Source organism: Macaca nemestrina, chromosome 19 (assembly GCF_043159975.1).
Source record: "Macaca nemestrina isolate mMacNem1 chromosome 19, mMacNem.hap1, whole genome shotgun sequence".
In the NCBI taxonomy this organism is placed as follows: domain Eukaryota; kingdom Metazoa; phylum Chordata; class Mammalia; order Primates; family Cercopithecidae; genus Macaca; species Macaca nemestrina.
The window spans coordinates 45019230-45046413 of record NC_092143.1 but is presented as its reverse complement, the minus strand read 5'-3'; the positions used below and the strand labels follow the sequence as shown (position 1 = coordinate 45046413).

The window sequence follows — 27184 nt, the reverse complement described above, 5'->3', positions numbered from 1 at the left end:
CATGGAATGTTCTCATCTGGCTGTCAGTCTGTAGAATGGCAGCCCTTGGAGTCAAAGATGGGAGATGGTCTCTGCAGCAGGTTCTTGTCTGTCCACACTGCATGTCACCATCCCACAAGCCCTACTATGAGCTGCTGTCTTCCTTGCACCAAGGGAACCTGGAAAATGAATGTATGAAGGTGTTTTGTAAAAGCATCTTGATGTAGGTTAAAAAGCACATATGCTGCTTGTATTACTATTTGATCCTTAACAGTCTAGGGACACGCTGCCATTTTCAAAGTAATACCATTTCCCATTCCTATGTTTACTTTGTACATGCAGTACAGTGGTCAACTGCCACGGGTCCATAAAGACTGGATGTTACCGTAAGATCATACACATAAGGACTTCCTCCAGGACATAGACAAATGCAACCATATTCAGGGCTCTAATGGGCAATTCATGACTGTCTCAAGCTTTTTCCTCCAGGATTCGTGGTTCAATACACCAGGATCATGGGCAAGGACCACCTATCAAACTTCTTTTGTGGCTTGTTGATGCTTCTTAAAACTGGAACAAAGTCCCTGAGGCTCTCCATGGTGCAAGAGCTCAATATAACTCCTATAGGGCCACAGCAGCTTTCTTCTTCTGAGGCTGCAGCATACTCAAGTAATTCTTAAAAACTGCAGAATCTTGTTTTACATTAAAAAAGACTCCATATTTCATTATCCCAATCAATAGCAATTGTGGATCAAGTGGTGGTTTAAGATGTTTTCCATCAGATGCGAATTTCTGTCAGTTGTTCTACAGGACTTTACGGAGCTAGGGTAAAAAGACTCTTTGGGAAAGGCAGGCATTTCATTTTCTTTGGGATGGCCCTACAAGGGTCAGGCAAGTCCTCCCCATTGCCTTCTGTTTTTGAGATATATCTTTGCTGTTCTCTCAATGCTCCATTTCTTCTCTTCTTTCACAACTGCCCATGGAGCTGCTGCAGGCCCCTGGCTCCAGGCATGACAGACTCATTAGACAAAGGGTGTTTTCTGTAGTAGTCAATATGTTCATAAATAGGCTAATACAAGTAATCAAGGGTTAGTGGGTGCTTTGGGGCAGAAATCAGCAGTAATTAAGCAACAATGTCCCAGAGGAAGTACTCAACTGCCTAATTTCTTCTCACTCTAAAGAACTGGAAGTAACAAACTCTAAGCCATCCTCAGTGGTGCTGTAGACCTACAGAAAGGTATCATCCCAAAATGTGACAATGACTGGTCCATTTGGAAATTCTGGTAACTTCTATGTTTACACATCTGTAGCCACCATATTTTCCATAGCAATGCCAGAGTTTCAGATGCAGCTCCCATCACTGGCACAGTCACATGATGATACAGGGTAAGTCTTTAAGGTGAGTCCAAAGATACCAAGAAGCCCTCCGTTGTCTTATTTTTCATCATCGATAATGGGAGGGGCAAATAGCAATGAGAGTCAAAGGTCAAAGAAATCTTAGCAGCCAAGCGCAGTGGCTCACACCTGTAATCCCAACACCTTGGGAGGCCAACACAGGTGGATCGCTTGAGCCCAGGAGTTCAAGACCAGCCTGGGAAACATGGCGAAGCCCTGTCTCTACAAAAAATACAAAAATTTGCCAGGCATGGTGGCACATGCTTGTAGTCCCAGCTACTAAGGAGAGTGAGATGGGAGAATCGCTTGAGCCTCTAGGAGGCTGAGAGTACAGAGTGAGCCGAGACTACACTAATGCACTCCAGACTGGGCAACAGACCTGAGAGCCTTCCTTTTTTTTTTTTTTTTTTTTAATTAAAGAAAAGAAAAAATGAAATCTTAGCACATCCAAGGCAAAGAAAAATGGATATGAAAAGGCCATGGAACAGGTGCACAGGGATGTGTTTTAATCTGTTTTGCCAGGCTTTCTTTGCCACACATGCAGTATCTTTTTTTTTTCATTTCATTTTTTTCACATAATTTTTTAAAATTATACTTTATGTTCTAGGGTACATGTGCACAACGTGCAGGTTTGTTACATATGTATACATGTGCCATGTTGGTGTGCTGCACCCATTAACTCGTCATCCATTTACATTAGGTATATCTCCTAATGCTATCCCTCCCCTCTCCCGCTACCCCACAACAGGCCCTGGTGTGTGATGTTCCCCTTCCTGTGTCCAAGTGTTCTCATTGTTCAATTCTCACCTATGAGTGAGAACATGCGGTGTTTGGTTTTCTGTTCTTGCGATAGTTTGCTGAGAATGATGGTTTCCAGTTGCATCCATGTCCCTACAAAGGACATGAACTCATCCTTTTTTATGGCTGCATAGTATTCCATGGTGTATATGTGCCACATTTTCTTTCAGCTCTAAGTAGAGCTGCTTCTTCCCTTGGTTCAGATCTTTGTGCAAACTAGCCAAATAAAAGATAATGGCCAGGCACGGTGGCTCATGCCTCTAATCCCAGCACTTTGGGAGGCCGAGGCAGGTAGATCACAAGGTCAGGAGTTCGAGACCAGCCAGCCAACATGGTGAAACCCTGTCTCTACTAAAATTACAAAAATCAGCCAGGTGTGGTGGTGGGCACCTGTAATCCCAGCTACTCGGAAGGCTAAGGCTGGAGAACTGCCTGAACCCGGGAGGCAGAGGTTGCAGTGAGCTGAGATTACACCACTGCACTCCAGCATGGGTGACACAGCAAGACTCTTACCTTCGGTGGGGGTGGGAGGTGAGCGGAAAAAAAAGATAGCTTCTGAGAATCTGGTTGCTAGTAGCCGGAAACCTGACAAAATAAATGTCCCACCTGGGGAAACATATATGGGCCACGTAAGCAATCCTCCCTGACCATACCTACTCAGCCTCTGCAATCCCCCTTCACTCCCGCGACTGTCTCAATGGATTTGTTTCATATGCATCTTTCAAAAAGAGTCAGTCAGTGATGCAGTGTTGCTTAAGCCCTTCAAAATTCACAAAACAAGTATTTCTCAGGTCTCTAAGTCCACAGGCTGTGTATGTGACAAATGAGCCTCCTGACAACCAAGAGAAGTCAGATGCCTCTGTCTACAAGACCAGGATCAGTTTCAGTCATGGACTTTCTTCACTTTGGGGCTCAACTCTTAGCACTTGGCTCTGTAGAGCCCAGAGTCCTAGATCATATTGTCTGACTTGCTTGGCTACTCATGAGTATTGCTCATATATTTAGTCTAGAGCCCAGTCTCGTGTTTAGCAGGGATATTACACAGCTTCCCCATTTCCTCAATAGTTGCAGAGTGTCAGCTCTGGTGAAATGACAACTGGGGCTAGTCATGAGTCACTGCTCTCTTAGGGATTCACTTACAGTAAACACACCTCCAATTTTGTAATGCTTGACAAACATGCCATGTTGTACTATTTTTTTGATTATGGTTTTGCTGGCCTTCCTAAGGAATGGTACCAATTTAGTAATGTATCCAAAATGGAAACCAATACATAGTCCAGTTCTACGTTTTTTATTTTATTATTTTAAGACTTGACTATCAGGATTTGAACAGTTAAAAGCCATCTATTAGGCCAGAGACAGGCTGTATGCATTTACATTGTATACATCCTAGGTGCTGAAGCCCACGTACTCTCTCACTGCTTAAATGTGTTGTCACCCAACAATCATTGCACCCACCCACCACAAGCGAATGCATCATCAAGGCCCAAGCTGGGAATTCTTGATCTCTGTAGTTAGCCACTCTCAGCAGCCTCTGCTTTTCCAAAAGCCATCCACAGGCAGGCCCATCTAATCTAGACATCCCACACATGCTGTCCTATACATGAAAATGCCCAAGTCCTTCCCTTCAACTATGCTGTTTGATATAATCCCAAGAGTATTTCACAGCATCCTTGATTTCTTAAGTAGGATGCTCCAGGCTCTAGTCAGGAGCAATGGTGCACAAGTGTAGTCCCCACTACTTAGGAGGCTGAGGTGGGAGGACTGCTGGAGCCTATGAGTTCAAGTCAAGCCTGGGGAACATAGCAGAACCCTGTCTCTATAAAAAAAAAAAAAAAAAAAAAGATATTCCAGGCTCATCTTTTCCATCTCCTTCAGACCTGAATAAGCCATTTATTATTTATCCAAGAAGGCAATGGGTTACTCTAGTGGAAAATAGTATTTAATCTAGATGCTAAAACTGTTCACTTGTATTCAGTTGTCACTGTTTCTAGGCCTTGTCAGTGTTTATATTAAACTTATATGCAAATCTGGTGAATAAAAAGCAACTTACAGGCAAAGGAAATAGCTTCCCATTTACTTTTATACATAGACTATTTGGATAGTTATCTTCTTGAGGGCAACTTGTCTCTGCCAGGCAAAGTCTGCATTAATAAAAGAAAAAAAGTATTCTTAAATAGCGTGCTCAAACATTCTCATATGTTTTAAAACTCAGAACTACATGCATATAGTAAGCAAGTATAAAACTAAGGTAACAGAAAATTTCAAACTCACCTCAACTGAACTTGGACTGTATAATCTCTCCTACCACCTGGCAAAAAATCCCTGTTAGAAAGAGAAAGAAAATGGGTTAAAAAAGCACAGTAAGAATTCTCAGAACAGTCTCACCAGGAGGAAAAAAAGGAAAAGCATTATTTGTATTTTTCTTATTCCCTGAAAGGTGAACAATAGACTGCCAATAATACAAGCCTTAATCAAAACATTGTAATGATGATCAACCTGATTGGCTTAACTTCTAGCCATGTCTTTATGGCAATTTTAAATTAGTTTCAATGCACAGGAACTTTGATGATGCAAAATTTATTTCAATAGACATCAAACTTGGTAACATGCAAGGAAGCAGACTAAGTTCAGAAAGAGTTTTAATCAACAAATCTATTTGCTTAGAGCATTCTAATCACTTGAAGACTTTTTTCTTTTTCTTTTTTTTTGAGACAGAGTCTCGCCCTGTCACCCAGGCTGGAGTGCAGTGGTGCAATCTCAGCTCACTGCAAGCTCCGCCTCCCAGGTTCACGCCATTCTCCTGCCTCAGCCTCCCGAGTAGCTGGGACTAAAATGCCTGCCACCACGCCCAGCTAATTTTTTTGTATATTTTTAGTAGAGACAGGGTTTCACTGTGTTAGCCAGGATGGTCTCGATCTCCTGACCTTGTGATCCGCCTGCCTCGGCCTCCCAAAGCGCTGGGATTACAGACGTGAGCCATCGCGCCCAGCCGAAGACTTTTTTTAAAATATAAAGACGTATTCACTGGATATTCTTATTGATGTCAAGTACAGCCTAAGCATTAGTTTTTATAGTTACTAGGGGGATACTAATACAAGACCCAGGATAAAGAATTAGTGCCTAGAGTCTCAGCATCTCCATACCATGCAACTTCATAATTACGTATCCAATTAAAGATACAGAACCTCTTACAATTTCTAGATGAGAATCTAATGGTCCCATGTAAAATATATTTCATACTGAACCCTCCAAACTCTTGCCACGCAACATGGAGTCCACGGGGAAGCAGCACTGTTATTCCTTAGGAGCTTGTTGGAAATGCAGACTCTGAGGCCCCATCCTAGACCTATAGAATTAGAATCTGCATGTTAACAAGATCCTCAGGTGACATGCATACACATTACAGTTTTAAGAAGTATTATCCTCAGCCATTGTCATAAATCTTGGACTCTGTCAGAGAGAAGATCACTAGAATTTAGTCGTTTCTTGAGAAGACTGGAGTACACTGAGCCCTCATGGTGCTCTAACTGGGCCAGTCTTCTGTTTCCAATCCTCGAGCTCCACTGGAAGGCATTAAAGCACAGCAGTGACAACCACCTTAAGTTCTACAGTCCCAAGCTGCACAACATCGTGCAAATCACTTAACCATTCTGTGCCTCAGTTTCTATATCTGTTAAAGATGGAAAATTACTGCACCAACCTCATCAAGTTGCTGTGACAATTAAACATGCTAACAACACATGTCAAGTGCCTAAATATAAGACGTGCTCAACACATGGAAGCAGCTGGCTGCTGTGACTGTTTCCACTGCTCCCACTGTTCTTACCAAGAGCAGCTTTCTCAAATGGCTATTCAAAACATCCCCATATCCTTGACAATACTGACCTCTTCTGAGCAACCCATATCACTCCACTCATGCAAATCAAGAAACATTTCATATTCTGGGCGCTGGAGCTTCAAAGACAAATATAACACAGTATTTGCTTCAAAGGATTTATATGCTAAGCAGGTAACAGACATACAACACGTAAAGTAAAATATAGTAGTGGTACAGTACATTATGAAAAAGTAAGTGCTATAGAAAAAGGGAAAATTTTTGTCTTGAAAGTTCAAGGTCGTTATCATAATTAGTCCAATCTAACTAGAAAACAGGGTTTTTTCAGCAGTGGTTCTACCTACTTCTGCTTAGTGGCTCCACTAGGAACATGAGTAACTGTGGGTATCTAGTACAGTAATTTCCAGCAAAAAAGAAAGGCCAGAGATACAGATCAGAAAAGATGGGAAACATGATGTGAAGAAAGAGAAATGACAAGAGATGAGCCTAGAAAGATGGATGGAAGCATAAAGGGTTTTGAACAGCTCACTAAGGAGTTATACTTTATTCTGGCAAGGGAAATTAACAAAAACTGGAAAATACAATGTGCTAAATATCTTCACAAACATTATGAGTAATGACCAAGGCATTTTCTGACATTCATTTTCTGCCCATCATTGTTCTAGGAACTTTTACATATTGGTCCATCAGATATAAAAGAAGCATTTACTATATGCTAAGTACTGTAATGGGTTTTGAGATGATAAAAATGAGTAAAAGATGCTGCTTTCATTAAGAAGGTTGCAAATGCAAGCAGTGAAATAAATGCAATGATGCCTTAACAGAAAATAAGTACATGGCAAAGTGAGAAACAAAGGAAACTTTAAAGCAAATCTGGAAAGGCACCACAGGGGACGTATGACCTGAAGTGGCCCTTGAAACAAGGCTCAAGAGGTTTGTCAGGCAGAGTACAGAGAGAGAAGACGGCAAAAGTGCAAAGATGTGAACACCACGGTTAACCTAGGAAACACATGGGAAAGCCTAGTCCGAGCACAGGTTGTTAGAAAAGAGTAACAGGAGATAAGATGATTTAAAAAACAAAACAAAACAAAACAAAAAAGCAGAGCAAGATGTTGAAAACAACTGCCAGGCAATGGAGTGTGGATTTTATGAGGTACCATTAGAGTGTGTTTAAAGCATCAAAGAGAAAAAAACTGAAGGGGCTTTAGAAAGATCATACGTAGGAGCCTTCTAATAGAAAGATCTCATAATTAGGAAACCATTACAATTGAAGAGGCAAAAACAAAGGCTTGAAGCTGGGTGCAGTGGCTCACGCCTGTAATCCCAACATTTAGGAAGGCTGAGGTAGGTGGAGTACAGGACCAGCCTAGGCAACATAGCAAGATCCCGTCTAAACAAAAAATAGAAAAATTAGCCAGACGTGGTGGCACGTGTCTACAGTCCCAGGTAGTTGGGAGGCTAAGGTGGGAGGATCAATTGAGCCCAGACATAAAAGGCTGCAGTGAGCCTTGATTGTGGCACTGCACTTTCAGCCTGGGTGACACAGCAAGACCCTGGCTCAAAAAATAATAGTAATTTCAAATGGGGGTCTGAAAACTATTAAACATAAATATCACTGAGTGATATTTACACATAAAAAATGGTAAGACTTGGCCAGGCACGGTGGCTCATGCCTGTAATTCCAGCACTTGGGGAGGCCGAGGCGGGCGGATCACAGGGTCAGGAGATCGAGATCATCCTGGCTAACACGGTGAAACCTCGTCTCTACTAAAGATACAAAAAATTAGCCGGGCATGGTGGTGGGCGCCTGTAGTCCCAGCTACTCGGGAGGCTAAGGCAGGAGAATGGCGAGAACCTGGGAGGCGGAGCTTGCAGTGAGCCGAGATCGCGCCACTGCACTCCAGCCTGGGCCACAGAGCAAGACTCCGTCTCAAAAACAAACAAACAAAAAAAAAAAATGGTAAGACTTGATGAATGACTAGATGTGAGAAGGCAGGATAAAGGAAGGGAAGTTTCTAGGAGGGTATCCAGGTTTTGGAATGCTGCAACTGAAGAGATGGCCATGCTACTCAACAGGACAAGAAGAGGCAGAGCAAGTTACAGCATCAATCTTCCAAACCACCCAGAGAGGTGGTGATCATTATTCCAATTTTACATGCTGAGAAAGTGAGGTTTAGTCACCTGTTTAGGGGCATACAGACCTAAGTGGTTGGCTCAGAATTCACTCTCTACTTAGTATTACTCTAAAGACCATACTAGCTCCCTCAAAGGCAGAGTTGCCTTGCTGAGTTTTAAAGATTCAGAAGGACATAAAAGAATCAATGAAGGGCTGGGCGCAGTGAGGCCGGTGGATCACGAGGTCAGGAGATCAAGAACATCCTGGCTAACACGGTGAAACCCTGTCTCTACTAAAAATATAAAAAATTAGCCAGGCGTGGTGGCAGGTGCCTGTAGTCCCAGCTATGCGGCAGGAGAATGGTGTGAGCCTGGGAGGCGGAGCTTGCAGTGAGCCGAGATCGCGACACCGCACTCCAGCCTGGGCCACAGCGCGAGACTCCGTCTCAAAAAAAAAAAAAAAAATTAGTGAAGTGCAGCAAACTGAGAGGATGCTGTAAATGAAGAGTGGCCTATCACAAAGAGGCCTCTGTCCAGGCAGATTCAAATGCCATTAATGAAACGAGTAATGCAGAAGGAAATACACTAAGCAAAAATCTCCATGAGGCCAGTTTGTTTTTCAACTTTGCGTCTTTGGTGCCTGGAATATTGTCTGGTCCATGGCGGACAATTAATAAATGTGTGCTGAATGAATGAATAAAAGAACAAAAGACAAGCAGGTTTGATGGAAGGCTAGTTCAATTTTAGATGTGTTGTGCTTGATGTCCTTGTAGGTCAAAGGAGAGGCACTGAAAAAGGTGTCTGGAGGGAAGTGTTGGTAATTTCGCAGCCACCAATATAAAAATAATAAAGCACATTAATGAATATTATCATAGAGTAGCAAGAAGAGAATCCCAGATTGATTCCTGAAAATGGGTACAAGAAGCCAGTGTGAGGAACTGAGAGAGCATGGTTAAAAATATACTAGCACCAAATGGAAGGAGCAGCGCTAAAGCCAAGAAGAGAACTGAATCCAATGTTCAATCTTCGCAAGATGTAACAGAAAGAAAAAACCTGGACAAGAACGTATTCAAGCCTCTAGTCTAGATCTTACTACCACTACAGGCAAAGGGGAAGGAGCCAGAAACACAGCTGTGGTTTTCAAGTTGGCTGCATACCGGAAACCTGGGAAACTTTAAAACCCCTGATGTTTGGGTTCAATCTTGAGATTCTAATTTAACTGATGTGGGATAAAACCTGACTATGTGAATTTCCTAAATCTCCCCAGCTGATGCTAATATGCAGCAAAGTTTGAGAAACATGCGGAGAGAAGTAGTTAAATGACACAAGAAGCAATCATCCGAATCCAGAATGTACAATATGCTAGAGACAAATAAATCACTTTTTCTGGAAAGTAGTGTTATAAAATAAAGTCTAATGAGAGAAACCAGGGCTCCTTGGAGAACTGATCAATTCCACAGTTGCGGCAGAGAAAATACAAGATAAGCCTGGAGCATTTTTGGTGCAAGAAATTAAAGAGTGCTCAAAGTGGGTTTCAGGGAGAAAGGTATGCCAACAGGGCATAGGAGCCAACTTGAAAGAACTTCTAATAGACAAAGATAGAACAATTTGAGCAATATAAATTATTGTAACATTGGAATATAACCCATAGAGCACCCATGAGTCCACACTGTTATAAATGAATAAATGGGCTAGGAATGGTGGCTCACATCTGTAAACCCACACCTGTAAACCCAATAGTTGGGGAGACAGAGGAGGGAAGCTCACTTGAGCACAGGTGTCTGAGACTAGCCTGTGCAATACAGTGAGACCTCATCCCTACAAAAAACATAAAAATTAGCCAAGTGTGGTGTTGTGTACCTGTTGCCTGATATGGTACCCTGAGAAGGGCACATAACTTGAGGTATTCTTGCCAAAAATGCACAACCTCCATCTAATCGTGATAAAATATCAGTCATATCCCCAAATGAGAAAGAATCTACAAAACACCTGACCAGTTGTGAAAGACAGAACAAAACAAAACAAAACTAAGAAACTGTAACAGATTGAAGTAGAGTAGGATGACTCAACAATTAAACGTGATTTGGTATTGTATCTAGGAACAGAAGATGTTCATTGGCCAAAAAACTGGTGAAATCTGAATAAAGTCTGTAGTTAATAGTACTGTACCAATGTTGATTTCTTGGTTTTGATCATTGTACTATGGTGATATAAGATTTAATATTAAGGGAAACTGGGATAAAGAATATATGTCCTATTTATGTAATTTTTATCTAAATAAAAATTACTACAAAATGTAAAGTTTTTATGCTGGGCATGGTGGCTCACGCCTGTAATCCCAGCACTTTGGGAGGCCGAGACAGGTGGATCACTTGGGACCAGGAGTTCAAGACCACCCTGACCAACATGGCGAAACCCCACCTCTACTAAAAACACAAAACTTAGCCAGGTATGGTGGCGCCTGCCTGTAGTCACAGCTACTCAAGAGGCTGAGACAGGAGAATCGCTTGAACCCAGGAGGCAGAGACTGCAATGAGCCGAGATCACGCTACTACACTCACTCCAGCCTGGATGACAGGGCGAGACTCTGTCTCAAAAAAAAAAATTATGTAATTAAGCACAGAATTTCCCAAACTTACTTAACTGAAACAATCTTATTTTTGAAAAACTCTTATTATCATCTCAAAGAGTGTTCTAATGAATAGTTGAAAAGGAAGTAAACAACTCTACTCAATTTCTTGTTCTGCTTTTAACATTACAGTCCCAAAAAATCATTAACCTCCAGAAGCCTTAGTTTCATTATGCTGAATCTTTTAAGAAAGCAACTTTAAAGAGTCATATAAATAATATTTTGTTAACACTAAAGGGGTGTGTGTGTGTGTGTGTGTGTGTATGTGTGTGTATATATATATATATACACTTTTTTTGAGACAGAGTTTCGCTCTTGTTGCCTAGGCTGGAGTGCAGTGGCACGATCTCGGCTCATTGCAACCTCTGCCTCCTAGGTTAATGTGATTTTCCTACCTCAGCTTCCTGAGTAGCAAGGATTACAGGCGCCCACCACCATGCCCGGCTAATTTATTGTATTTTTAGTAGAGACGGGTTTCGTCATGTTGGCCAGGCTGGTCTTGAACTCCTGAACTCAGATAATCCACCCACCTCAGCTTCCCAAAGTGCTGGGATTACAAGCATGAGCCACCGTGCCCGGCCTTTTAAAAAATATTTTTAATTGGAAAATTAAATGCTACAGATTTCCTTTTCTTTCTTCTTAAATCTCTTAGTTCATCTGCTCTTTACAAATGGGTCTACCAATACTTTTCATATATCTAGTAATTTTTTGGTCAGGATGACTATACAGCTCACTTTATCCATAACTGCCTCAGTTTATGTTCTTATCTCAGAATAATTATTAGTAATGTTTACTTTCACTCTCAAAAATGCCCCAGTTTGGAATGATAAAGCTTATGGTCACCCTGTCTTTGGGCTATTATAAATTCTTTTTATATTGTTTTTCCTAATTTTTTTTTTTCAGTCGGGGTCTCACTTTGTTGCCCAGTCTGGAGTGCTGTAGCACGATCACAACAGCTCACTGCAGCCTCGACCTCCCAGGCTCAAGTGATTCTCCCACCTCAGCTTCCTGAATAGGTGATGCTAATTTCTGTATTTCTTGTAGAGACAGGGTTTCACCATGTTGCCCAAGCTAGTCTGAACTCCTGGGCTCAAGTGATACTGCCACCTCCCAAAGTGCTAGGATTACAGGCGTGAGCCACCATGTCCAGCCTGGGAATAAATTTTTCATTTAAAAAATTATTGTCAAATAGAACAAAAAGCAATCTAAAAGACATTGAGGTTTTATTCAAAGGTTAAAAATTTTTTCTAATACACAGTATTTACTTAATATTTGGCTGACTTTAGTCAAAGTATACTACCCTTTCATAAAAGAAACAGGTCAACTGTTATGGATTGAATTGTGTATCCCCAAACATATGTTGAAGTCTTAACCCCCCAATGTGACTGTATTTGGAGACAAGGCCTTTAAGGAGGAAATTAAGGTTAAATAAAGCCACAGGGTAGGTCCCTAATCCAATATGAATGTGTCCTTACAAGAAAAGAAAGACATCAGGGATGCACTAGTACAGAGAAAAGGCCATCTGAGATGTGCAAGCCAAGGAGAAAGGCTTCAGGAGATATCAAACCTGCCAAAACCTTGATCTTGGACAGAAGCCTCCAGGATTTTGAGAAATAAGTTTGTTGCTTACGCTGTTCTCAGTCTGTGAAATTTTGTTATGGCAGCCCTACAGGTGAATAAACCAATATTCATGAGAAATACATTCCAAATATTCCTCTTACCTGGATATGCATATCTCTCTAACTTGTTGAGGTGTCAAAGCAAAAATAAAAAACTTCTCTTGAAATCGCTGAATACTGCTTTGAACTGGGAAGAAAAAAAAAGAAAGATAATATTTCAATAACAAATCCAACACTACAACCATCTGCAATAACCAGGCATTTTTTTAATGAAGTACCTGCCTAATTCTGAAACGTTATGGTTAAAATACTCCAAAATCAAAAAGTACTAAACTGCATTCATCTTGGAATCATGAGTAAAGTCACTACAAAGGGATTTCTTTAACGTTAAGTATGTAACCTCATTCTTTACTCTAAAATACTAATGCAGGCTGGGCGCAGTGGCTTATGCCTGTAATCCCAGCACTTTGGAAAGCCGAGGTGGGTGGATCACCTGAGGTCAGGAGTTCAAGACCAGCCTGACCAACGTGGAGAAACCCCGTCTCTACTAAAATTATAAAATTAGCTGGACCTGGTGGTGTGTGCCTGTAATCCCAGCTACATGGGAGGCTGAGGCAGGAGAATCGCTTGAACCCAGGAGGCGGAGGTTGCAGTGAGCCAAGATTGCACCATTGCACTCCAGTCTAGGCAACAAGAGTGAAACTCCATCTCAAAAAAAAAAAAACAAAAAAAAACTAATGTACAGTAAAAATGTAACAAAACCCTTCAATATTACATTTCATTCTTAACTATAATATTATCTAATTAAAGGAAGTCAAAATGCTCCCCAGGAGAACTCTATCCAAGAATTAAATGCTTTTTATTTTTCTTTGTTGTATTTTGCTTTTGGTGCCCTATATTTATTACACAAAACACTCATATGAGAAAATTTTGAATGTCAAAACTTTTAAGTTTTGAAGTTAAGATACATAATAATTTGCATATGAAAGTCTGCCCAGTTAAAAAATATTACTTAATGAAGTCATCCTTATGTATATTATTACCTGAAATGTATTTATGACTTCACAAAAGCCTGTAATAGGTTAATAATGAATTATTCAATAATGTTCTAGTGTCCATTAAAACAAACATAAAAGTTAATACATATATAGAGGCCTCAAGTCTTCTGCTTCCTAACAATTGCAACATCACCCACATAAAGGCAAAATGGGGACAGGCACAGTGGCTCACGCCTGTAATCCCAGCACTTTGGGAGGCCAAGGCACACGGATCACCTGAGGTCAAGTGTTCAAGACCAGTCTGGCTAACACGGTGAAACCCCATCTCTACTAAAAACACAAAAATTAGCCAGGCATGGTGGCATGTGCCTGTAATCCCAGCTACTCCAGAGGCTGAGGCAGGAGAATCACTTCAACCTGGGAGGCAGAGGTTGCAGTGAGCTGAGATCGCACCATTGCACTCTAGCCTGGGTGATGAGGGAGACCCTGTCTTCAAAAAAAAAAAAAAGGTAAAATGGTCCTTGTGTATAATACTGTCTAGTTTTCCTGCTATATGAATATAAAAAAGATGCCAATTGAATATCCAATGTCAGAGAGGTTCAACCACAAGTCACATCAAGTCAGAAAAATATTAATTCCTTAGCTAAGATATTCTTTTCTTTAAGCACAGGCAGTTTATTATATCAATTATTCTCCTAGAAATCATGTCACAAAATGGTTCATATTTTTTCAGAACACTTTAAAAAGGAGGGAAGAGGGAGATGCCGTTTATGATGAAGGCCAAAAAGTAAAATAAAACTCTGGATTATAAACATAATTATGGAGCATCAAACACAGAAACATAAGTAAGCCTCTTCATTTCTCCAGTTTCTATTTACTCCTCAACCCTTTTTTTCTTGTTCGGACTCCACTTTTCATTCTCTATCTGTGGCTAAGGTCACCAATGACCTCTTAACTGTCAAATGTAACAACCTGTATTTTGAGATTACAAGTAAACTTGCTGCATTTTAATCTTAACTAATTAATGACATGAGCATCCAGTCTCTTGAGCCAGAAACCTCAAAAGGTCTAACATAAGTACAAATGGAGAATTAAAAGAAGAGAGTGTAAAATGAGGCATTAAAAAGTAAAACTACTTGCAGAAATAATGAGTCAATAATCCTACCTTTGATGGAGGTGAAAAAAGGATTTACAAATCAAATTCCATGTAAAATAATACAAAGAACTACCTAGTCACATCATAATCAAACTATTGAAAACCAACAACTATAAAATCTTGAAAGCAACGAAAGAAAAAAGAAACAAGGGAACAATACAAACCAAGGCCACTTCTCATCAGAAGCAATATAGGCCAGAAGGTATCTTTAAAGTGGTGAAAGAACAAACTCAACTGAAAATTCAATACCCCTCAAAAGCAGAGTGGAAGAATAACTTTTCAGATAAACAGAAGACATAAGAATTTGTTGACAGCAGACATGCATTACAAGAAATGTAAAACAAAATTACCAGGATTATTTAAAAACATATAAATTCAAAACTGGATCTCTGGGAATGAAAATCTTATAGTAAATAAGTGTAAATGTAAAACAGTATGCTGTATTTTCTTCTTGTAATTTCCTTCAAAAGACTATTGAAAGCTAAAGTGATGGCATTGAAAGGCAGTATTTCTAACACAGGGAGGAAATACGAGAACAGCAAAAAGAATGGAGGGGGTAGATAAAGGAAATTATCTCCCCAACAACTGTATTTCCTGCTTTTTTCTGATAAACCTGATTACCTAAATCTCCCTAAAGACCAATCCACTCTTAGCGTGCCAAAAGCAGCAGGTATCTACACCTGTAAAGTTGGGCACAAGACCCTCTGTGAATTCACCAGGATAAATGCCAGTATTTGAGGTTCTGTCTGAATGACTGGAGTCAACCTATCCTTAAAAGTTTCCAAAAACCACAAACCTTAACATTTGGAATGAGAATGGTTCCATAGTCATGTTGTACATGTATGCTCGACATGTACTTTTATATCAAATTGTACTTACATGTTGCACATATGCAATATATACGTACAATTTATAGAACTGGCAGGTTAATGTTAGTAGTCTGTGTCATAGTAGACATATTCTTGGTGTGCCTTTTATTTTTCTGACATATCTTTGACTTTACCTATATCTGCTGTCGAATTTTCAATCCAGATTATAATCTCAAATAACTACCCTGTATCTACAGAAAAATGGATTTGTGTCATTGCTATATACTATAACTAGACTCCAGGAACTTATAGCAACAAAAAATAGCGCATATGCTAATACAAATCTAATGTGTATTAACATTGACAGTTTTTAGATAAGTCAATTTTATGATAGAACAGCAGCCAAAAGCATACCAAACTTTCCATAAAGTAAATTTGCTAGCTGAATGGTCATTTTAACATAAATCATGAGAAAGAATGCAGGATGCAAAGTAAAGTATGCAGGTTTTGCAGTTTATTTTCTCCCCATTGTCTACAATTTGGGAATCAGAAAACCAATTCTGCAGAGATTCCATGAATGCCTTTAGGTTAAGAGCAAATGAAAGGAAAAAAGATCACGGCTCAAGGGCATGAATTAAATATGGCTTTATTCAAAACCTTTCCTTTTGCAACAACTCTTCATAATGTAGATTCTATTTTCCAAATATAACCACATTATCTCCCATGGTGTCCTCCTTTTTATGTAAACTTGACACTCTTCCAGTTGAGTAGTGGGGTCTTTATCACCCTCCTTTTGAATCTGAATGGCCTTTTGTAACAGCATCAACCAACAGTGTACAGTTTAAGTGATGCTATACAGCTCCAAGCCTGAACCATAAAAATACCACGCACATCTTCCTTGCTCTGTGGGGACACTCATTCTTGGAACCTAGCTCTCATGCTATAAAGTAGCCCAAATTAGACCACATGAAGAAGCCACATACGGGTATTCCAGCCAACAGCCAAGTTAAGTCCAAGTCATCAGGTGGCATAGCTGCCAAAGATGTCAGGGAAGATGCCTCCAAGTGATGTGAGCTTCTAGCCAAGTGCACCTCAAGCATATGTCTTCTCAGCTAAGACCCCACACATCTTGGGATAAGAAACAAGCCACCCACACACTGCCCTTCCAAATTACTGACCTAAGGAATCCATGAGCATGTCAGATACAGTAAGTTCCTCTTCAAAGGTTTAATTTCTGACTTCCTTATTCTTTGTTCTTGAGCTCTACTTCCTTGTCTCTTCTCCTAAGCTATCTGCTCTGTAAACAACTTCTCCTGCCAGTGCCAATCTGTAACTCACTTCTCTTCCTTATTTGGAAAGAGTCCTCTTTAATCCTGGCTACCCATTTTGTCAGCAACCCCTACTGCTGAAATAGCTCTCCCTGTTAAAAACTACCCTTCCCACCTTTGCTGCACCCTGACATGCCCAAACATGCGATGTACTGTAACAGACAGCCTCTCCCCGCCTAATTAGCCATATTCAATTTTAAATGGTAGCCAATAGGGTCAGTGTAGATTGTGCAGTCTGACTCTAGCCAATGGGGACAGGACACAGAACCAGAGATTAACCGTGTTAGGGATAAAAACCCCTTCCCTTCTTTGTTTGGTGTGCTCTTACAGCACGGCCAGAAGTGCAACCAGCACCCTTCTGCAGAAGTAAATTTGCTTTGCTGAGAAATGCTTCGTTTGGGTGCTTGTTTTCCTTGTCACTCCAAGCCCTTGTTTCTAACAACTTGGGGGCTCATCCGTGATTGCCTTTCTCATCCGGGAAGAGGTCCCTGACCATCTCTCATGAGGAGATGTATCCCACTGTCTCGCTGCGGTGTCCTCAGGGAGGAGGGATCAGGACCTCCCCCAGCATGACAAATAAACCTGGACTCTCAGCAACGCAGGTGAAAAGGATCCTCACATACCATGGTGACCAGGTAACTCTGTGCACAAACCAAGGTAAGAAAAGTCACAGGGGCAACAAAGTATTTCCTTGGTAGTTGGTACATCTTGGAGGTTGAATGTGTGTGAATGAGATGTATAATTAAGCACAAAGCAAGTGTGGAGTCCGGATCTGCAGTTCCGTGGTCACCTCATACGGCTTATGGCAGATTCCTGTTGTGGGGCTTATACCAACACACTGATGCTAAGAGGGACTTAAATTCCCATGAAGGAAGCAGCCAGAGAAGGCCAAAGCGAAAGGAGAGGAGTGCAAGACACCTCCAGTTGTAGGCGTGGGGGGATTAAGCCTCTAGAGAAAGGAAGGCAAGAAATCTCCAATATGAGGAGGAATTGAGCCTCAGCAAATCTCTAGAGAAGGGGAGGCAAGAAATCTCTAATATGAGGGATTGAGCCTCAGCAAGCCTCTAGAGAAGGGAAGGCAAGAAATCTCTAATAGGAGAGACAGCCTCAGTAAACCTCTAGAGAAGAGAAGGCAAGAAATCTCTAACACGAGGCATTGAGCCTCACACCAAACCTCCAGGATGGGAAACACCCCAAGTAAGACAAGAAATAAAAGAGATAAAGCTAGTGATGAAAATAACATTCCCTCTGGTAGTCCCTTAGGTCTCATGTTAAAATATTGGAGGGATAGTGAAAGGACTAAACATAAGAAAAAACAACAAATGATAAAATGTTGTTGTTTCATTTGGACCACAGAGCTCATCCTCAAACCCTCAGCTTTCTGGCCAAAGTTTCAGTCAAATGATTGGATTTGTCATGTTCTAATAGAGTATGTCAATGACAAGAGTCCCATCTCCCAGGAGGAAACAGATTATGCCCTGTGTTGGCAGCAGGGACCCATCCTTCTTTACCTCCTAAAAGCTATAGGAAGTAAGCCAGAAATCACTTCCTTTGAGGAAAGTAAGACCTCTACCTCAAAACAATCCACCAATGCATGAGACCCACTAGACCACCTGCTTCCACCAAATCCCCCACCCCAAGCGGGTGCACAGGACCCCCTTCACTCAATTCCTCCTCCGTATAACCCTGAGTCAATGTCTGCCCCAATGCCCCATGCCCTCCCTAACCACACATCTGAGTCTACGCCTCCTCCAGGAAGGCTCTAGTGTGAGGCAGAACAGTGTAAAAAGGATATTCAGAACTTCCCTTTCCCCTCTACCTCTAAGGAATCAGCCCCAACTCTTTTCCCCTTAAGGGAAGTGCCCCTTGAAGGAGAAGGAATCAGCTTCGTAAATGCTCCCTTAACTAGCTCAGAAGTTCGAAATTTAAAAAAGGAACTCAAGTCATTATTAGACGACCCATGTCGGGTAGCAGATCAAATTGATCAATTCTTAGGGCCACAGCTGTATAGTTGGGAGGAGTTAATGACCATCCTGGGCATCCTCTTTTCAGGGGAAGAAAGAGGCATGATCCATAGGGCTGCTATGGTAGTCTGGGAACGTGAACATCCTCCTGGCCAAAACGTTCCTATGGCAGACCAAAAATTTCCAGCCCAAGACCCTCGATGGGACAATAACAATGCAGCTCACCAAGAGAATATGAAAGACCTCAGGGAAGTGGTAATAAAAGGAATTTGGGAATCAGTACCTAGGACCCAAAATATTTCCTGAGCATTCAATATACAACAAAGAAAGGATGAAGGACCTATGGAATTCCTAGAGAGGCTGAAAGAGCAAATGAGACAATATGCAGGCCTAGATTTAGAAGACCCTCTTGGGCAGGGAATACTCAGGTTACGTTTTGTTATAAACGGCCAGATATTGCTAAGAAATTACAAAAGATAGAGAATTGGAAAGACCGGACTATCGAAGAGCTTTTAAGAGAAGCTCAAAAAGTATATGTGAGAAGAGATGAAGAAAAGCAGAAACAAAAAGGAAAAATTATGTTACCCACCTTCCAACAGCGGTTCCAAAAGACAAGGCCCACCAATACTACTCTCTGTTACCTAGGGATCCCACCCTAAACAAGGCCTACAGGGAGCCAAAACTTACAAAGGGTTTAAGTCCTCACATGCTAAACCATATAAAGGACATAGAGAGTCGAGACCAGGTAACCTTGGAACAGGAAGGGAGGGAGGACAAAATACATGCTTCAAACGTGGAGGAGTAGTCATTTTAAGAGAGAATGTCCTGAATGGGAGAAGGAGAAAGCAATCATTCCATTTAAGGCCTTTGAAGAAGAACAGGGAGTCAGGGGCTGTATTCTTTTTATCTTGAATCCTACCAAGAGCCCTTAATAAATTTAGAGGTGGGACCCAAACATGAAAAGTTTATAACCCTTTTAACAGATTTAGGAGCAGCTTGCCCCTGTTTGTTTCCCTTTATTTAATGTCCCTTGCTCCTCAGAAGAACTTTTTGTCTTGGGGGTCAAAGGAGAAAGGTTTAAAGCAAGAATCTTAGAAGACACAGAGGTCAAATATAAAAACTGATCAGTTCACGTTCCATTTCTGTTAATCCCTAAGGCAGGAACTAACCTATTAGGAAGAGATTTAATGCGAAAAGTAGGTATAGACCTACATGTCAGTCCAAACAGATTTCTCACCTCATTAAATCTACTTACCACTGCAAATGAAAAATATATTCATCCTGATGTATGGGCGAGAGAAGGAAATCGAGGAAGACTTCAAGCCGCTCCAATACATATAAAGTTAAAATCCCCAGGGGAAATAGTAAGAAGAAAGCAATATCCCATTCCCCTAGAGGGCAGGATAGGCCTAAAACCTGTAGTTGAAGGTCTCATTCAAGATAAGCTCCTTGAACCCTGTACGTCTCCTTATAACACTTCAATATAGCCTGTAAAGAAATCAGACGGGTCATACTGACTAGTGCAAAGCCTCAGAGCTATTAACCAAATAGTCCAGACTACCCACCCTGTTGTTCCCAACCCTTAGACTACACTTAGCAGAATACCATATGACCATCAATGGTTTACAGAGATAGACTTAAAAGACACCTTCTGGGCATGCCCCTTGGCTGAGGACAGCAGGGACATATTTGCTTTCGAATGGGAAGATCCTCATTCTGGGCAAAAGCAATAATACCAATGGACAGTCTTGCCCCAAGGGTTTACAGATTCACCTAACCTCTTTGGTCAAGTCCTAGAACAGATTCGAGAACAAATTTGTACCCCAAAACACATATGCTTGCTCCAATACGTGGATGACCTGCTTATATCTGGTGAAGCTATAGAACAGGTGGCTGTCTTCTCCACACACCTTCTTAACTATTTACAAGGGAAGGGGTTACGAGTTTCAAAAGGAAAGCTCCAATCTGTGGAACCCAAGGTTAAATATTCAGGACACTTAATAAGTAAAGGCAAGTCAAAGATAAGGCCCAAACGGGTCGAAGGAATCACATCCTTACCTTTGCCTAAAACCAAGCAAGAGCTCAGAAAATTTTGGGGATTAGTTGGGTATTGCTGACTATGGATTAATATGCCCTAAAGATGAAACCCTTATATGTGAACCTCACCCAGGAAAAGCCTGACCTTCTCCTATGGACTTCTGATGAAATCCACCAGGTTGAGGAGCTAAAACACCTACCATTACTGCCCCTGTCTTAGCCCTTCCTTTCCTAGAAAAACCATTTCACCTTTTCATTAACACAAACAACAAGGGGATAGCTTTAGGGGTGCTTACTCAAGAGCATGTGGGCCACTGACAACCTGTGGCCTTTCTATCAAAAGTTTTAGACCCAGTAACCTGTGGGTGGCCCAAATGTATTCAATTTATCACGGCTACCATCTTATTAACTAAAGAAAGCAGAAAGCTAACCTTTGGGGGAAACTTGGTGGTGACCACACCCCATCAGGTTAGGACAATCTTAAAAGGCAGGAAGATGGCTTACCGACTCAAGGATTTTAAAGTATGATGCTATCTTACTAGAAATAGATGACTTAATATTAACCACTGATAATTCACTTAACCCAGCAGGTTTCCTGACAGGGAACCCAAATCTAAAAGGACCTGAGCATAAATGTTTAGATTTAATTGATTATCACACAAAAGTCAAGGCCGATTTAAGAGAGACCCTTTTCAAAACAGGACATCTGTTCATAGATGGCCCCTCTAGGGTAACTGGGGGACAAAGGCATAACGGGTATGCGGTGGTTGATGGAGAAGTTCTTGCAGAAGTAGAGTCAGGAAGATTGCCCAATAACTGGTCGGATCAAACATGTGAATTGTTTGCATTAAATCAGGCTTTAAAACATTTACAAAACCAAGAAGGGACTATTTATACTGATTCTAAATATGTCTTCGGGGTAGCCCATACCTTTGGAAAAATTTGGACTCAACAAGGTCTCATTAATAGCAAAGACCAAGACCTTGCCCACAAAGAATTAATTACCCAGGCATTAGATAACCTTCAGTTGCCAGAAGAAATAGCTATTGTCCATGTTCCAGGACACCAGAAAAATCTTTCTTTTGAAAGCCAAGGGAATAACCTTCAGACCAAATAGCCAAACAAGCTGCGGTTTCCTCTGAAACACCCGTTTTTCACCTCACTCCTTGCCTTTCTCCCCCTACCGCCATTCCCATTTTCTCCCCTGCTGAAAAGGAGAAATTAATAAAAATAGGAGCCAAGGAAAACTTAGAAGGGAAATGGGTGTTACCAGATCAAAGAGAAATGCTATCTAAATCTCTCATGAGGGAGGTTTTATCTCAGTTGCATTAGGGAACCCATTGGGGACCTTAAGCTATGTGTGATGCAGTTCTTGGAGTCTATGGATGTACAGGAATTTAGCAAAACAAGTTACAGATAATTGTCTAATATGCAAAAAAAACTAATAAGCAAACCCTAAGAAAACCCCTCGGAGGAAGAAACTCTGGTTTAGGGCCATTCCAAAGCATCCAAATAGATTACACCGAAATGCCCCCAATAGGTCGCCTAAAGTATCTACTAGTAATACTGGATCACCTTACTCACTGGGTAGAAGCTATTCCCTTTTCAAGTGCAGCCACCAGTAATGTAGTTAAGGCATTAATCAAAAATATTATACCTAGGTTTGGATTACTAGAAAATATTGATTCAGATAATAGAACCCATTTGACTGCACATGTCATTAACAAGCTAGCCCAGGTATTAGAAATAAGATGGGAATACCATACCCCCTGGCACTCACCTTCATTAGGAAAAGTAGAAAGAATAAACCAAACCCTAAAAACCCACCTAACCAAATTAACTTTAGAGACTCGACTACCATGGACCAAATGCCTTCCTATTGCCCTACCTAGGGTCCAAATTGCCCCTCAGAAAGATATTGGCTTATCTTCTTATGAAATGCTATATGGGTTGCCTTATTTACACTCCACTGCTGACACTCCTACGTTTGAAACTAAAGATCCATTTTTCAGGAGCTATATACTTGGTCTGTCTTCCACTTTCTCTTCCCTCAAAACTAAAGGCCTTTTGCAGAGATGCCACCCTTGGAGTTCCCAGGATGTCAGCGTCAGCCTGGGGATCACGTTCTCATCAAAAGCTGGAAGAAAGAAAACACGAACCAGCTTGGGAAGGACCCTATCTAGTGCTTCTAACTACAGAAACCACTATCTCCATGGCCAAAAGGGGATGGACACACCACATGCGAGTGAAAGGAATGGCTTCCACAGCCAGAGAAAAATGAGCTGTCAGCCCAGGGCCCACCCCCACCAAATTAACTCTAAAAAGGGCTTAATATTATTTTCCCTTTTCTTTCCAACAGGAGGTTACCTTGTCATCTACGTGACTCAAACTAACCATCCCTTAACCCTTCAGTTCGACCCTTGTTCAGTCATCTCGTGGAGATGAACGAGCTCAAAGGCAGCTATCAAATGTAGGTAAGTATCTATGTCCATACTGTAGTGAGTCAACAAAGTATAAGTATGGATCCTTAAAAAGTTCCTGTGGTGACTGGACAAATGTTTGGTGGACCATCCAACATGGAGGATGGACAGCCAGGCCCCTTCTTCAAATAAGTTGCAAGGACTGAAACAGAAACTCCAACTTATTCGTGGTCCCACCCCACCAAATTGTAAGTCACTGCAGTGTAACCCCTTATTGCTAATTATAGATAATCCCCAAACAGTGGCCCAAGAACCTTCCATATTCTAATGATATGGGTTAGGAGCAGATGTTACAGGACAGGACCCTGTAGGAATCTTCTCTCTGAGGCTGGCTAGACCATCAGTTAAAAACAATAAAGAAATCCAGACCCAGAGTCCGGGGAATGTATGGGATCTAACACTTTCCCCAAACATATCATGCCCAGCATTCTCCTCCCATCTCCAGAACCACCCAACTAAGGTAACGGCTGTGGAGGTAAAAGACTTAAGGCAGAATATAGCTCTAGAGACGGGATACAAAGACGCAAATACCTGGCTGACATGGATTAAATATTCCATCCACACTCTAAACAAAAGAGATTGTTATGCTTGTGCGCACCGCAGGCCAGAGGCCCAGATTATCCCCTTTCCACTCGGATGGTCCTGCAGCCGACCAGGCATGAACTGTAAGGTAGCTCTCTTCCAATGCCCCACAGCCTGGGGTAATGAGTTATGCCGAGCTCTCTCTCGGCTATTCCCTAAATTCGGCACCCTATGGGTCAGCCCCTGAGGGCCATTCAGCTTCTGTCTCCCCATGTCAATTTTACCTCATGTCTCTCACAACAAAGAGAAAACTTAGCATTTCTTGGAGACCTAAAGAGATGCAGTGAGCTTAAGCCATTCCAAGAGCTGACCCATCAGTCTGCCCTGATCCATCCCCAAGTGAATGTATGGTGGTATTGTGGCAGTCACTCTGCCAAGTAACTAGAGTGGCACTTGTGCTCTGATCCAATTGGCCATCCCGTTCACCCTAGAATTTCAACAACCAAAAAGGATAAAGACAAAGCATCATAAAACAAGAAATGGCCCTCATGGGTCCTTTGACTCTCATGTTAACATAGATGCCACATGAGTCCCGAGAGGAGTGCCAGATGAATTTAAGGTGTAAAATCAGATAGCACAGGGTTTGAGTCCATACTATTCTGGTGGTTAACTGTAAATAAAAATGTAGATTGGATAAATTACATCTATTACAACCAGCAACGATTTGTTAACTGTACTAGAGATGCTATTAAAGGGATAGCTAAACACCAGCCAAATGGCTTGGGAAAACAGAATAGCATTAGACATGACACTAGCAGAGAAAGGTGGAGTTTGCATCATCATTGGAACTCAATGTTGTGCTTTTATACCTAATAATACTGCTCCTGATGGAACCATAACAAAAGCATTACAAGGTCTTACTGCTTTATCCAATGAACTAGCTAAAAATTCAGGAATAAACGATCCCTTCACTCATTTTTTTTTTTTTTTTTTTGTGACGGAGTCTTGCTCTGTTGCCCAGCCTGGAGTGCAGTGGTGCTATCTCGGTTCACTGCAAGCTGTGCCTCCTGGGTTCACGCTATTCTCCTGCCTCAGCCTCCCGAGTAGCTGAGACTACAGGCGACTGCCACCAAGCCCAGCTAATTTTTTTTTTTTGTATTTTTAGTAGAGCGGGGTTTCACCGTGTTAGCCAGGATGGTCTCAATCTCCTGACCTCGTGATCTGCCTGCCTCGGCCTCCCAAAGTGCTGGGATTACAGGCGTGAACCACAGCGCCCGGCCCCCTTCACTAATTTAATGGAAAACTGGTTCGGCAAATGGAAAGGATTTATGTCCTCAATCCTTACTTCTCTTGCCATTGTAATAGGTGTGCTTATTCTTGTAGGATGTTATATCATACCCTGTGCCCAAAGCCTAGCACAAAGGCTTATTGAAACAACTCTCACTAAAACCTTTTTCAATCCCCCCACCACCTTATTCAGATAAGCTCTTACTTTTAGAAAACCAGACAGAACAACAGAGTCAAGAAATGTTAAAAATATTTGAAGAGGAAGAAATATAAAAATCAAAAGAAGATAACTGTCAAGTACGGTTAAGTTGCTCTTCAAAGGTTTAATTTGTGACTTCCTTTTTCTTTGTTCTCGAGATCAACTTCCTTGTCTCTTCTCCTAAACTATCTGCTCTGTTAACAACTTCTCCCGCCAGTCCCAATCTGTAACTGACATCTCTTCCTTATTTGGAAAGCATCCTCTTCACTCCTGGCTACCTATTCTGTAAACTGCCCCTACCACAGAAACAGATCTCCCCATCAGAACTACCCTTCCCGCCTTTGCCACGCCCTGACATGCCCAAACATGCCTTGTACTGTAACAAACAGCCTCTCCCTTCCCACCTAATTAGCCATATTCAATTTTAAACAGCAGCCAATCGGGTCAGTGTAGATTGTGCGGTCTGACTCCAGCTAATGGGGACAGGACACAGAACCAGGGATTAACCGTGTTAGGGATAAAAACCCCTTCCCTCCTTTGTTTGGTGTGCTCTCGCAGTGGCCAGATGTGCAAGCAGCATCCTTTTGCAGAAGTAAATTTGCCTTGCTGAGAAATCCTTTGTTTGCGTGCTCATTTTCCTTGTGACTCCAAGTTCTTGTTTCTAAGAAGCATAATAAAATACCTGCTTTCACCACTATGTTTTGGAAGAGTATATTATATAGCAACAGTAAATGAAATAATGCCACAATTTCATGAATTTTGGCATAATCTTATCAATTCCAAATATTATATTCAGATTCATTTAATTTATAATTACTAAATGAGTAGGCTACTAGTATGATATAATAGTTATGACTGCTCTAAATCTATGGATCCTTTTTCCCGCTTTATAAATTTTTTAACTTAACTAGACCAGAATGTAACAGTCCTATATCCTAGCCTTACCCCTACTGGTTACTATCCAAGTTATTTAGGAAATTTACAAGTCTCTCTACTCCTCATTTCAAATGGGAGTAACACTTTTCTCACCTGCCTTAAGATTGTTTTGTGGACTCAAATGCAGTAACATGTGAAGGCATTCTGAAAACAGTTAAGATACTACACATGTAATATATTTTCACTTCTGGAAGTCCTCATCAAAAGTCTATGCTTTTTAAAAGATACCAAAATTTCAGGAAAAAAACAAGCAGTTCAACAGATATATTTTGTTACCTATTTCATAACAATGACTTTATCTTGATAAGACATTTAGGTCAAAAATTAATATTTTAATGCACCTAAATGTTAAATATACTTAATATAAAACCTGCCAAGTCATCCCCCACCATCACCCCCTGCAAGTACTATATTGACACCTTTTAATAAACTGGTTTATATTTCAGTAAAAATGCTTCCTAGGCTAGGTGCAGCGGGTCACTCCTGTAATCCCAGCACTTTGGAAGGTCAAGGTGGGAGGATCACCTGACGTCAGGAGTTCGGACCAGCCTAGCCAACATAGTGAAACCCCGTCTCTACTAAAAATACAAAATTAGCCAGATATGGTGGCCCATGCCTGTAAGCCCAGCTACTCAGGAGACTGAGGTAGCAGAATCACTACAACTCGGGAGGTGGAGTTTGCAGTGAGCCGAGATCACACTACCGCACTCCAGCCTGGGCGACCAGAGCAAGACTCCGTTTATAAAAAACAAAACAAAAATAAAAACAAGAATGCTTCCTAGCAGTTACTGCCCAGGTTAATAGGGGCTCATAATATGGCTAACACAGGGAAAAGATAAACCAAGAGGTTTTATAGGTAGCTTTGTGGATTAAAATGGCTCAGTCTAGCCAATCGAACAGTAAAATAATTCAAAGTAACAATGAATGAATCAGTTTAATTACTCTGCATTTCCTAAGGTCCTGAGCTATCTGGTTCTCATCACCTACCAGCTACTGTATCATCACCAACAAAAGAATGTCTTCTACCACTGCAATGCTGCACTAAAATAAAAGGGGGTAGGGTAGGAGCAGGACTTCTAAAACTCAACAACTGAA

The 27184-nt window shown here is 41.3% G+C and overlaps 1 protein-coding gene across 14 annotated transcripts in view; it reads right to left on the bottom strand.

The window, feature by feature from the left end:
* Positions 1–27184, bottom strand: part of LOC105499676 (protein inhibitor of activated STAT 2) — a 165272-nt gene that overhangs the window by 100115 nt on the left and 37973 nt on the right. For all 14 annotated transcript variants that reach the window (XR_011616891.1, XM_071085412.1, XM_071085413.1 and 11 more), the window contains 3 exons: positions 12476–12560; positions 4447–4497; positions 4226–4316 (listed from right to left, as the gene is read on the bottom strand). Coding sequence is in view for 13 of the 14 variants with exons in the window: in XM_071085412.1 (XP_070941513.1) it covers positions 4226–4316; positions 4447–4497; positions 12476–12560 (227 nt within the window). In the remaining variant the exon portion in view is untranslated. The remainder of the gene's footprint in view (positions 1–4225; positions 4317–4446; positions 4498–12475; positions 12561–27184) is intronic.